The following is a 14,681-nucleotide window of genomic DNA, read 5'->3' as shown; positions in this document are numbered from 1 at the left end:
TCTGCAGGTGATGAGCAGAGCTGATTTCCTTCAAACATGATGCTTAGAATTGAGGTTCATCAGACCAGAGAATCTTCTTTTCTGACAGTCTGAGGGTCATTTAGGTGCTTTTCTGCCAATTCCAAGTGTGTTTTTATGTGTCTTCACTGAGGACTGAGTTTGGCCACACTGCCATAAAGCCCAGATCGGTGGAGTGTTGCAGTGGTGTTTGTCCTTCTGTAGATTTCTCCTATCTCCACATATGATCATGGAGCTCAACTAGAGTGATCAGGTTCTTTGTCACAACACTAACCAAGGCTCTTCTCCATCAATTGCTCAGTTTGGCCAAGAGGCCAGCTCTAGGAAGAATCCTGGTTGTTTCAAACTTCTTCTATTAAGGGTAACAGAAACTACATGCATTTGTGACCCTTCGATGAAGCAGAATTTTTTTCTGAACTCTTCCCCAGATGTGTGGCTTGACACAAACCTGTTTCTGAGCTCTACAAGTGAAGTCACCTTTATTTATATAGCGCTTTTAACAATACAGATTGTGTCAAAGCACTTAACAGTATCAAATTGGAGGATAGAGTGTCAGTAATGTATAAAAATAAGATTAAACACTCAATTTTCAGTTAAAGGCATTTCATTATTGAATTCAGTGATGTCATTGTCTAGCTCAGTTTAGTTTAAATAGTATCTGTGAAATCAAATGAGCAACTGAGCAAGCCAGAGGCGACAGCGGCAAGGAACCAAAACTCCCTCTGTGACAGAATGGAGAAAAAATCCTTGGGAGAAACCAGGCTCAGTCGGGGGGCCAGTTCTCCTCTGGCCAGGATATTATTGTTTATTTATTGTTTAATTATTGATTTAATTAAAATTTTAAATGTATAAATGTATTGTATTTCTATTTTTATATTGTTGCAATTTCTAACAACAATAATAATATTATGTAGTTAGGTATTTTATTTTAGTTTTATTGTATTTTTAGTCAAGGTCTTCATTACAGGCAGTTCTTTTGACCTCAGTGCTTGTTTTTTGCTCTGATATGCATTATCAGCTATTAGGCATTTTATTAAGAAGTGTGCCTTTCCAAATCATACACATTCTATTGAATTTGCTACCTTCACTCAAAGTGTAGTAACATCTATAAGCAATATGAATGCTCCAGAGCTAAATTTCAATTGTCCCAGATAAGGGTATGACTACTTATGCAATGTAATTTTTTTAGTTTTTTATTTTGAATAAATTTGCAAAGATGTTAAAAAACACAGTTCCTTGGACCCCATTTACAGACTTTTCTTAGAGTCCATTATTATTGTGTTTTTAATTTGTCCTTCACTCTTTATCTTTGCAGTAAAACAGGATAATCATGTAGCATGTGTTTTCTTGTGACGTTTACACATTAAAGACCTTGATGCAAATCAGTAAAAACATTTAGCCATTTCTATTTTTTTTTTTATCCCAACTCACCACAAACTTAAGAAACAGAAGTTGTTATCCCTCCTTCATTTATATACCTGAATAAGAAAAAACGTGATTTGAAAGTTGCTGATGAATACGAATTGCAAGTGTTTTGATCAAATTACACACGAATCACAGGAAATAGTCACAAAAACATCATTCTTATCAAGCGAACTGCTCTTAATGACTTAATGAAAACTAGATTATACTGAGCACTGAATAAATATATTATCTGTCAAGTGACTTTTTTCTACTGTTTGTGTGCTGATGGGACTGTTAAGGATCTTTGACTTACCTCCAAAGTGTCCACCTCCAAGATCATTATCTTTAGTTATTAACCACAAGAATGGTACGCAGAGACATGTGCATGTAATGAGATTCTCGATCTCTGATAAGACATTAATTATTGCCATGCACAGAGTCTCAGTCACAGCCCTTCTTTTCAAATTCAGCTGACAGGACATTTTCCCCATCTTCAAGACACTCCGTGACTCACTGGCCTGGTGGGATGATGCCAAAGTTCACTACATATACTCACTGCATCCACTCAGACAGTCCTAACCTCCCACAGCTCCCTGCTGTCGACACCATCAGAGATTCCCCCACAGATACCCACACCAGGGAGCCCAGGAGATCATGAAGCTGAAGCTGCCAAACCCAGGTCTGAAGGACAGGATCCTGAGCCACGATGAGCTGGAACGGCTGGAGGTGGAGGAGGCTGGAGACAGACCCAAGTGGGACAACAAAGCCCAGTACATGCTGACCTGCGTGGGATTCTGTGTGGGTTTGGGCAATGTCTGGCGCTTCCCCTACCTGTGCCAGAGCCATGGAGGAGGTGAGTGCTTGCTTGGGTTTCTGAGGGGCTGAATTGTGGTGGATATGTGCTCGAGCCATTGAGAGGCATTCGTTCCTTTAAATTCAGATTAGATTTGTCAGATCTACATTCTAAAAACATCTGTGAAAATAGGGCACAATATTTTCTTTATTCATTTAGGTGTTTTACCTCATTTTGAATTTTATTCTAAAATTAATAGATAATGTACTGCCAACACTTTTACAGATTTATCTCTGATAGTGTATATAAAATGCGCTGCTGCAATAATTTATTAAAATTTTATTTACAACCTCTAATTTTGTTATGCAAAAAATAATTAAATGTAACCCTGGACCTCAAAACCAGTCTTAAGTAGCTGGAGTATATTTGTAGCAATAGCCGACAATACATTGGATGATTCAAAATTATAGATTTTTCTTTTATGAAAGTGAAAAGAAAGTGAAAGTGAAGTGACATACTGCCAAGTATGGTGACCCATACTCAGAATTCGTGCTCTGCATTTAACGCATCCAACGTGCACACACACAGCAGTGAACACACACACACCGTGAACACACACACACACACAGCAGTGAACACACACACACCGTGAACACACACCCGGAGCAGTGGGCAGCCATTTGTGCAATACTATCTATTTTGTATCTGTTTTGTTGTTGTTGTTCAGAAGCGGTATGCAAAAAAATTTCACAAATCTTTCTTTATTTTATTTTACCCCTTTGGTATATCTAGCACCCCATTTCAGGTGAAATTAACATTCATTATCGTCATCTCAAAATCTGAATAAAATTTACAATAACAATAACATAACCTACTAATTTTATTATTAATACAATGAAATAATCAAATAATAATAAAACATTATAATAGCATATGTATTTTGGAGGGGGAGGGGGGGGGGGGTGCAGCAAGGTAATGATATGCTGATTTTAATAATTTTAATATGATGAAATTATCTTAGCCTGTGATCAACAACTATTTGCATTTTCTACTTTTCAAATGTTTTATGCAAATTGTCTTATTTCAACCTCGTTCCAGATACAGAAGTTAAATCTTCAACTTTTCTTAGAAGAAAATCTTCTAAAATGTAAAAAATATATTTTTTGAACAAAGAGTCAAATAAGTATAAACCAGTTCAAACTTTGTTGTGTGAAAATTAATTATACAACTATCAACTTTATATAAATTTTTATGCAAATGATGCCCCTCAATTTTGGTGTTCACCATGACCAACTGTTTTACCCCTAATTTTATTTTAGTTAGTGTACCAAGAGATAAAATATGAGACCTTTGTGTCAAGTAAACAAAGAAAACAGGTCATTTTTTAAAAAAATAACATATTTTCATTGCATATCAGTTTGTTTAGGAAACTATAAAATTTACCTTAGCAGAAAATATTTAAAAATATATATGTTTTACAGAACATTATTCATACAGAACCTTTTATATTTAAATCAGAAATTGTATTTGTTGAGTTAAGAAAACAACAAATTAGAAAAAAATCATATAACGCTTCTATTATGCAATCAAATAAACTAATGAGAATAAGAAGTTTTTTCTTTCCAGCTGAATAAATAAATAATAAAATAATTCATATGATTCAATCATTTATATTACAATAATTATATTAAATTATATTAATTATAGTAATTACTTCAATAATGCAATTATTTAGAACAGCGACAAATTTACACCTTGTAAACGTTACAATACTAGAGCTTTCAAAATACTAAAATACTCCTGCATTAATCTACTGTATTATGGCTTTACAGTAGTAAGAATAACAATAGTGACTATGCAGCTATATTCTTAAACATGGTTATAAACTGATAACTCTAGGATACATTTGTGTAAGGGATTTTCTTTTATGAGATGCTATCATAAAGCCTTGGCTCTTAAAGCCTCATATTAATCTTCACAGGTTTCCGATAAGCACAATAAATGTATGTAACATTTTTACCACAGACCTCAGCTCAAGGTTAACTAGACAGTGCGGCAAGATCACTTCAAGTGAGAACTCCTCAAGGGTCACAGCGTCCCAGCCAAACATTAACTCAACTGCTGCGAAAAATGGCTGACAATGGCATCTGTTCCAGAAATGACTTTGCTCCTTTTTTAAGTATAGCCAAAAAAAAAAGAAAAGAAAAATGGAACTTTACAACTGTAAATGTAAATTAATTTACAGCTGAGTAACGGTTAATATAGCCTACTGATTCATATAATCGATTAAAGGCATAGTTTGCCCAAAAATGAAAATTGTGTCATCATTTACTCACTCTCAAGTTGTTCCAAACCTGTATGAATTTCTGTCTTCTGTTCAACATAAAAAAAGATATTTTGAAGAATATGCAATTGATGTCCCCATTAACTTCAGTAGTATGAAAAATGTATTTGTAGTTGTATTTATACATTATATTTGAGATTATAACATATCTGTGGTGGAAAACACAAACCACAAGATGTGACAAGCATCAGTGACATACACAGATTTTTAAGTTTTCTCAACTTCTTGTTTTATAACAGTTTATACAACAAAAAGTTGAGAGATTTCCTAAAAAATAAGTTGAGAAAACACAAAAATCTGCTGAAGCTGGTTGCCTTAAACTTTTAAGTTGGCTCAACATTTTTTTTTTACAGTGTATTACATGCTAATGAAAATAATATTTATTTTCTTTCAGGGGCCTTCATGATTCCCTTCCTAATCCTGCTGGTTTTTGAGGGAATCCCTCTTCTCCATCTGGAGTTTGCCATTGGTCAGCGGCTAAGGAAAGGAAGCGTTGGGGTGTGGAGAACTATTAACCCCTACATGCTTGGAGTTGGTGAGTAAAATATTGAATATTATATTAGAGCAAATAATAGAAATTGTAGGCAAACAGATGGGGTTAGTATTTTATAATGTTTTATTTTTATTATTATTATTTTATTTTTTGGAAGAAATTAATATTTCTATTCTGTGAGAATATAAAAGAAATAAATGAATAAAATATTTGTAAGTAATGTGTCCATGTTGAGTATGTGATCTAAGCAGGTTACTTCCTATTCTGTTTTAGGTATTGCATCTATGTGTGTGTCTTTTCTGGTCAGTCTGTACTATAACACCATCATAGCCTGGGTTTTGTGGTACTTCTTCAACTCCTTCCAGGAGCCTCTGCCTTGGAGCCAGTGTCCCATCAACGCCAACAGGACAGGTACAGTATATGTGCACCATGAAGAGGAATTCAATTCTGCATGTGTTTTTAAAAATGCTACCATGGACATTTTGTTGATTATTGGACAGGACTGGTTTTGGAGTGTGAGAGGAGCTCACCTGTGGATTATTTCTGGTATCGTGAGACTCTGAACACCTCAACAGCTATAGAGAAGACGGGAGGTCTGCAGTGGTGGATGATCCTCTGTCTGATCTCGGCCTGGGGAGTGCTGTATGTCTGCTGCATCCGCGGAATAGAGACGACTGGAAAGGTAGAGCTGCACTAATAACAGCAGTGATGGAAAAAAAGAATCTGAAGCCGATTTACAGTATATTTATGAACGATGTCACGTTCATAGCTTTTGTTAATTTGCTAAACCAATTTTCCAAATGTGTATATAAATATATATACACACACACACACACACACACACACACTCACTCACTCACACACACAGTATGAAGTTTATTATTGAATATAAAATGACATACATTACAACATAAGGAAATGTAATTGTCACATATTTTTCAATACATTGAAAATATAAAGAATACATAAGAAATTGCTCATATATATATATATATATATATACAGTATATGTGTGTGTGTGTGTGTGTGTGTGTGTGTGTGTGTGTGTAATTACTTATGTATTATTCTGTATATTTTCACTATACAATAAATAATTTAATATATTGATTGCTAATTTTCTTTGTGTAATGGTCAAGTATTATTATTTTTTTATTCTACCGGACAACTGCAATTTACAATAGTAATATATTTATATCTTATTTTTTATAATTAGAGTAAAAGAACAACAACAATAATTATAGCCCTATATATGTACCTTTCTATAAATGTACATATAATAATTTATATAAAAAATTCTATAAATAATTTTAAAATCAAAATAAATGTCTTAAAAAATATATTAAATATTTTAACATGTGAATGTGACATTAAATTATTGAAATATTAACTTAAAATCTCAAGGGGGTATTTAAAGTAAATATTTTACGTCTAAGGGGTTTGACTGCCAAAAATGTTGGGAAGCCCTTTGCTAATCTATAATCATTAATGCTCAAGTAAGACAGCTTTACTACTAAAACAGTACTCAATACAGTTGTCAAAGGTTAGACCTTTTTTATTGTGAGAATGCTATAAATGAATGTTAAAATAAAGAATATAGATCACAGTGATGTACTGTAAGGACACATTCTTGTAAACATTTCCAGCACAGAATATCTTTACAGCTTTACAGCTCTTGTGAATAATTAAGCAGACAGTTTTGATTTAGCAGTTGCAATAAAAAGGATAATAATTCCAGAATGTCAAAGTGTTTATCACTAAATCAAGAGCCTCAAAACAAAGTTTGAACTCACTGTACCATACCTAAACTATCTGTCATCAGATATGATATTCACACTCACATTAAGGTTGATTTTCTCTCCTCTTTTCTCTTTAAAGGCTGTTTATGTGACGTCTACGTTGCCATATGTAGTTCTTACAATCTTCCTGATCAGAGGACTGACTCTGAAAGGATCCTTTGATGGCATTAAATTCCTCTTCACTCCAGATGTGAGTGTCAAAATCAAACAAATTCAACTTTCATAATTTCTAATTAGTGCTGTCAAATGACTAATCGCGATTAATCGTTTGACAGCACTAGTTCTAATACAACCAGTACTCTCATAAAACCCAAAATTGTGTGTTTTGCAGATAAACGAGTTAGCGAACCCAACCACATGGTTAGATGCTGGTGCACAAGTGTTTTATTCATTTTCTCTGGCTTTTGGAGGTCTCATCTCCTTCTCCAGCTACAACTCTGTGCAGTAAGTTCATGTTTTAAGTGTTTTTGTGTGTTGAGGCTGCTTTTACATTATAAACCTCCTCTTATCGTCAGTTAAAAATCCCACCCAACGTTTATTGCAGACACCTCAGTGATTAATAGATTAATTATTCTTTCTCTTTCCAACAGCAATAACTGTGAGCAAGATGCAGTAATCATCTCCATCATTAACGCCTTTACCTCGATCTACGCTGCCACTGTCATCTACAGCATTATTGGTTTCAGAGCTACAGAGAGATTTGATGACTGTTTGAGTGGGTGAGTGTTTGGTAGTGTCACAACAATATCATCTGACCTTCAGTTTTGGGAATAAGTGATTCATGACAATTCCACAGATAAGTAGACATTCACTTGAGTGACTCAGTTGTTGATACTTAATCAAAAGACTATCGTAACTAATACTATATGTATTATGTTACCACATTTGATGCAAAAGTTAACCATGAACAATACTAGTACAGTATTGTGTAGTATAGTATATACTAATGTATTGTAGTACAAATACAATAGTATTTGTTCATCTTGATTAACGTTATTTCTACATGAACTAATATTTTTAATTTAACATGAAAAGTTTATATTTTTAATGTTATTTCATAATAAAATTTCTTAAACATTATAAATATTTATAAAATATAAATGAACCAAGATTAATAAAAGTTAACGCTTTATTATCCCTAATGCATGAACTATTCTTAAAATATTACAATAGTGTTAGAATGCATTTAAACTCCATTCTGAAGCACTTATCCTAACTATGTCCTGCAGGAACATCTTGACTCTTCTGAACACATTTGATCTGCCAGAAGGAAACATCACACAGGACAACTATCAAGAGGTCCTCCACAGCCTTAACAGTACAAACCCTGATATTATCAGCAACCTCAATCTTAAGACCTGTGATCTAAACAGCTTCCTCAGTGAGGTACAGTATACGAATGGGTGATACAGCTTATTTATTCCAATACCAAGTTCTTCCAAGACCAAATATATTTATTATGTATATGTAAATACACACACATACAGTATATATTTGGAAAATATTTACATGTATTTACAGGTCTGTAAAAAGTGATGTTGACTTAACTTAAAAAATATTGAGGAAACCTGTTACCTTAAAATTATTAAGTAAATAATAATATTTTTTTTTTTTAAAGTTAAGTGAACTTGACAATTCACTTAACTTTTTTTTTTTTTTTTGTTTTTTTTATTTAATAATTTTAAGGCAACAGGTTTCCTCAATTCTTTAAGCTAAGTCAACCTATCACTTTTTACAATATAAAAATTACATATTTTTCTCACATATATACATGCATGTGTGTATTTATACAGGTGCATCTCAATAAATTAGAATGTCGTGGAAAAGTTCATTTATTTCAGTAATTCAACTCAAATTGTGAAACTCGTGTATTAAATAAATTCATTGCACACAGACTGAAGTAGTTTAAGTCTTTGGTTCTTTTAATTGTGATGATTTAGGCTCACATTTAACAAAAACCCACCAATTCAGTATCTCAACAAATTAGAATACTTAATAAGACCAGTAAAAAAAACATTTTTAGTGAATTGTTGGCCTTCTGGAAAGTATGTTCATTTACTGTATTGATACTCAATACTTGGTAGGGGCTCCTTTTGCTTTAATTACTGCCTCAGTGCGGCGTGGCATGGAGGAGATCAGTTTGTGGCACTGCTGAGGTGGTATGGAAGCCCAGGTTGCTTTGATAGTGGCCTTCAGGTCATCTGCATTGTTGGGTCTGGTGTCTCTCATCTTCCTCTTGACAATACCCCATAGATTCTCTATGGGGTTCAGGTCAGGCGAGTTTGCTGGCCAATCAAGCTCAGTAACACTATGGTCATTGAACCAGCTTTTGGTACCTTTGGCAGTGTGGGCAGGTGCCAAGTCCTGCTGGAAAATGTAATCAGCATCTCCATAAAGCTTGTCAGCAGAAGGAAGCAGGAAGTGCTCTAAAATTTCCTGCTAGATGGCTGCGTTGACTGTGGACTTCAGAAAACACAGTGGACCAATACCAGCAGATGACATGGCAGCCCAAATCATCACTGACTGTGGAAACTTCAAACTGGACTTCAAGCAACATGGATTCTGTGCCTCTCCACTCTTCCTCCAGACTCTGGGACCTTTATTTCCAAATGAAATGCAAAATGTACTTTAATCTGAAAAGAGGACTTTGGACCACTGAGTAACAGTCCAGTTCTTTTTCTCCACAGCCCAGGTAAGACGCTTCTGACGTTGTTTCTGATTCAGAAGTGGCTTGGTAGCCCTTTTCCTGAAGACATCTGAGCGTGGTGACTCTTGATGCACTGACTCCAGCTTCAGTCCACTCCTTGTGAAGCTCTCTCAAGTGTTTGAATCAGCTTTGCTTGACAGTATTCTCAAGCTTGCAGTCATCCCTGTTGCTTGTGCACCTTTTTCTACCCAAATACTTCCTTCCAGTCAACTTTGCATTTAATATGCTTTGATACAGCACTCTGTAAACAGCCACACCTTTCAGTAATGACCCTCTGTGACTTACCCTCTTTGTGGAGGGCGTCAGTGTTCGTCTTCTGGATCATTGCCAAGTCAGTAGTCTTCTCCATTATTGTGGTTTCAAAGAACAAGAGATACCTGGAATTTATACTGTAGGGATGGTCATTAATTGAAACTCAAATGTAAATATGCTAATGTTTTAAGATACTGATTTTTGACTTTCATCATCTGTAAGCTCTAATCATCAAAATTAAAACAAAAAAAAACTTTTGAAATGTTTTACTTTACATGCAATGAATCTACAATATATGAAAGTTTCACTTTTTGAAATAACTTACAAGAAACTTTTTCACAACATTCTAATTTATTGAGATGCACCTGTATATACATAAGAAATATACACAGTACGCCTATATAGTATGTAAACAAAAACTTATATTTTGGATGCGATTAATCATTTGACAGCATTAGAGTATTATTATTATCACTATAAAGAACTAAAGTTACAGTATTCCTTTAGTTAAAGTTAAGATTTTTACACGGTAAGACTACAAATTGTTCAATTGTGAAATATTATTACAATTTAATATTACTGTTTTCTATTTGAATATATTTTAAAATGTAATTTATTTCTTTTCAGCAGCCATTATTCCAGTCTTCAGTGTTGATTTGCTGCTCAAGACATTTCATATCATTATCAATGTTGAAAACATATATATATTTGTGTTAAAACCATGATTTGTTGATGAACAGAAACGACAAAAGAACAGCATTTATTTGAAACATTTATTTATTTATTTTATTATTTTTTCCCCCACAAGTGTCACTTCCCTGTTGATAAAAACAGCATATGCTGGTTAGGTATGTTTTGAACCATGGGAGCTAGTTAGCTGGTTTAAGCTGATCCTTAGTTGGACATGAGCTGGTGTAAGCTTGTCCTGAGCAACTAGTCAGCAACTAGGACCAGTTTAAACCAGCTTCCGTGCTTCAAAACATACTTAACCAGCATATGCTTATTTTTTCAACAGTTTTTTTTTTTATTGATTGAATGTATCATTGCTGAAAAGGAAAAAACTATTTTTTTCTTAAAAAAAAAATTCTAATCCCAAATATTTTAATACAGCATTAAAGAACAGAAATAATCCAGTAATTTCACACTTTCACAGGGTGTAGAAGGAACAGGTCTGGCCTTCATTGTGTTCACTGAGGCAATCACCAAGATGCCACTTTCTCCGCTCTGGTCCGTTTTGTTCTTCATCATGCTCTTCTGCCTCGGCCTGTCCTCCATGTTTGGCAACATTGAGGGTGTTCTGGTTCCCCTGCAGGACCTGAAGGTCTTTCCCAAAAGCTGGCCTAAAGAGGCCATTTCAGGTATATAAAGTAGACTTACTTTGTGATCATCATAATATGAAGAATTCATTGCAGATTTTACATACCTCCATCCAAGTGATGATATTGTTTCAGAAGTAGTTTAAATTGGTCTCTTCATTGTTCACAACAGGGGTAACATGCTTGGTGTGCTGCCTGGTTGGGCTGATATTTGTGCAGGGCTCAGGGAACTATTGGCTAGCCCTGTTTGACAGCTTTGCCGGATCGATTCCTCTCCTCATCATTGCTTTCTCTGAGATGATTGGAGTTGTGTATGTCTATGGGATAGACAGGTAGGTTGGAGCCTAAGTTTAGCAGTTAAATTGGAATAGTTCACCCAAAATGAAAATTAGCTGAAAATGTACTCAATTCAGGCCATCCAAGATGTAGATGAATTTGTTTCTTCATCAAAACAGATTTGGAGACATGCTCGCCAATGGATCCTCTGCAGTGAATGGGCTGCACTTTTTACAATACCACTTTAACACTTGCACTCTTTACAATGCTTGCTTTCTTTTTATTTCAAAAACAGACCCTCTAACACTAATGTTCTCTATTCTTTTTCTGTCTACTTGTTTTCTTTTTATTTATTATATTAAAATAAACCTTGCTACGTGTACTGCTTTAGGCTAACCGAGACTTGTCATAGCACTTACATATTGCTCTTTTGTTGGTTTGGATTGCTTCTTATTTGTAAGTCGCTTTGGATAAATGCCTAAATGTAAATGTTTTTCTGACGGCACCCATTCACTGAAGAGGGTCCATTAGTGAACAAGTGATGTAATGCTAAACTTTTCCAATCTGTTCTGATGAAAAAAAAAACACATTTCCCTACATATTGGATGGGCGGGCAGATTTTCATTTTTGGCTCAACACTTACAAAACAAGATGATTAGAACTGGCTATAGGACATAGATGAGTCACATCTGAGTTTTGCCCTTAGAACAGTTTAACCACGTATCAACAAGTCAAGGAGGTTTTCACAGTGACTAGACTGCATTTATGACTTTGTTGTTTAGATAAAGCTTACTGAAATCAGCCATAAACGATGTTATCTTCTGTACATGTACAGGTTCAATGAAGACCTGATATTCATGATTGGACATAAGCCTAACATTTTCTGGCAAGCCACATGGAGAGTCATTAGTCCCCTCATCATGTTAGCCATCTTCATCTTCTACTTCTCCACCGTCGTCACCAAAGAAATCTTCTACAGTGCCTGGGATCCTGAATCGGTGATTTACAAGTTTAATCAAATGCTTAACATAAACTGATTCTTGTTGTAATTTGTAAAGCATTCATTTGGAATTAATTCAATGATCTTGTTCTCATAAAGGAAAACTTTCCAACCCTAGAGAAGAAGCCATATCCATCGTGGATCTATGTAATAATCTTTCTCCTGGCTGGGATCCCTAGTTTGTCTGTACCCGGCACTGCTGTTTTCAGAGCCATACGAGAATACTGCTGCAAGAAACATCCCAGTGCCACAGTTCAAGAAATTGCTTCTGTATCGTATGAAGTTCATATACAGGATGAAGAGCTGAAGTCACAGAAATCTGACCAAAAGTTCTACACATGAGATCCAATTCAAAGTTCTGCAGTTTTATACATTAATAGGTTAGAAAAATGCCTTTTCCAGAACTGCTGGAATATTGCCATTGTCTCTTAAAAATATTTTGTCCAAATATTTGTCTAAAATATCATAGTGGTTCCAGTGTTTGTGTTCCAAATTTCCATAACACAGTCACGTTTACTAGAAGTGTATGGTTAAAGTAAGATATTAATTAAGGCCTGCTGAAATAGGAATATTAAATTGCTCATTATATTAGTAATATATAATTGAAAATGTATGCAAAATTAGAGTGATATAAGGAAATTAATAAGATAATTACAGTGCCATATGGTAGTTGCATATAGCAGACTTTTTTTTAATAGATAAATGTATTTATTTTTTTCTAACAAATAATGCCACCTAATTTTGATTTTTAGAGAAACTTTTTTTAACCCAAGATATAACCAAACATCTTTCTTTTGCCCCCCCAAACCCTCGATACAAATGTTTCACTGATTTTGAAGTGCAATAAATTTGTATCCATTATAATAATAATAAAAAGACTGTTTGTCTCATTGCATAATTTTCTCATAATCTGTTATAATGATTAGTATTAATACTTTTTGGAATCAGCCATTAGGACACTGTACATTTCTTTTCATTGATATTAAATGAAATCCTGCAAACATCAGGCTTTAAGACACCATTAAAAAGCACCTGAGGTTGTATTAAGAGCCCTTATAATATCAGGCATATCTCATATCTTGTGTATTTAGAGCACCGAGGATCAATAGGTGATCTTTAATCAGTAGAAATGCAAACACAGAACAATTTTTAACAGATTGCTTCCTTGTGAAATTTATCACCAGCCAAACATAAATAGATAAACGATAAAAGAGTAATCCATTTACAAGACTCTCCTCCTCTTAAAAAATGGGAAAATGAAAATGTATTGTCAGATTCAGCATTTATATTAAATGCAATATCAAAATGTGTAAATTATAAGTGGTGTATTTTAGATATATTGTTTTTACCATATGCATATGCTTTTCTGAGCAACATAGTAAATAAAGCACTGTTTATGGTGGTCAAGAACATGTAGCTGCCATTTAATAATATGAAGATAAATTACCATTTTGTAATTTGAGATTAATTATGTTCTTCTTTGGTCTAACAAAAAGTGGTAGACTATACCATATACGTACAAATAAAAAACCAGAAGAATTTGTAGGTCAACATTTATAGATATATAGCAACATGAAAACTGATTCATTTGATAAAGTATGGCAGTAAACATAATTCGTTATATGTAATTATATACACAGTCATAGCCAAAAATATCGGCACCCTTGGTAAATATGATCAAAAAAGGCTGTGAAAATTAATCTGCATTGTTAATCCTTTTGATCTTTTGAAAAATTCACAAAAATCTAACCTTTCATTGGATAATAAGAATTTAAAATGGGGGGGGGGGATATCATTATGAAATAAATGTTTTTCTCTAATGCACATTGGCCACAATTAACGGCACCCTTTTATTCAATACTTTTTGAAATCATTTGCCAGTTTAACAGCTCTAAATGTTCTCCTATAATGCCTGATGAGGTTAGAGAACACCTGACAAGAGATCAGAGACCATTCCTTCATCCAGAATCTCTCCAGATCCTTTAGATTCCCAGCTCCATGTTGGTGCTTCTTCTCTTCAGTTCACCTCACTCATTTTCTACAGGGTTCAGGTCAGAGGACTGGAATGGCAAGCAGAAGCTTGGTTTTGTGCTCAGTGACCCATTTTTGTGTTGTTTTTGAGGTTTGTGTTTGGATTATTGTACAGTTGGAAGATCCAAACATGGCCCATTATAAGATTTCTAACAGAGTCAGTCACTTATTGATTTTTTATCTGTTGGTATTTGATAGAAATATGATGAATCCATGATGAAGTGAAGTGAAGTGACATATTGCCAAGTATG

General features: G+C 34.3%; 1 protein-coding gene across 1 annotated transcript; it reads left to right on the top strand.

Annotated features, from left to right (window-relative positions):
- Positions 1-2,076: 2,076 nt before the first annotated feature.
- LOC306887791 (sodium-dependent neutral amino acid transporter B(0)AT1-like) lies at positions 2,077-12,741 on the top strand (the record flags this gene model as incomplete). The annotated part of the gene is made up of 12 exons (XM_079445804.1): positions 2,077-2,275; positions 4,954-5,094; positions 5,326-5,463; positions 5,553-5,734; positions 6,928-7,038; positions 7,180-7,292; positions 7,439-7,567; positions 8,078-8,234; positions 10,961-11,165; positions 11,296-11,455; positions 12,235-12,397; positions 12,499-12,741. The coding sequence occupies 12 exons, from the start codon at positions 2,077-2,079 to the stop codon at positions 12,739-12,741; spliced, it is 1,941 nt and encodes a 646-aa protein (XP_079301930.1).
- Positions 12,742-14,681: the final 1,940 nt, after the last annotated feature.

This window comes from Barbus barbus, assembly GCF_936440315.1.
Source record: "Barbus barbus genome assembly, chromosome: 21".
In the NCBI taxonomy this organism is placed as follows: Eukaryota; Metazoa; Chordata; class Actinopteri; order Cypriniformes; family Cyprinidae; genus Barbus; species Barbus barbus.
Note: the sequence above shows the minus strand (reverse complement) of the source record. Positions and strands in the feature narration are given on the sequence as shown.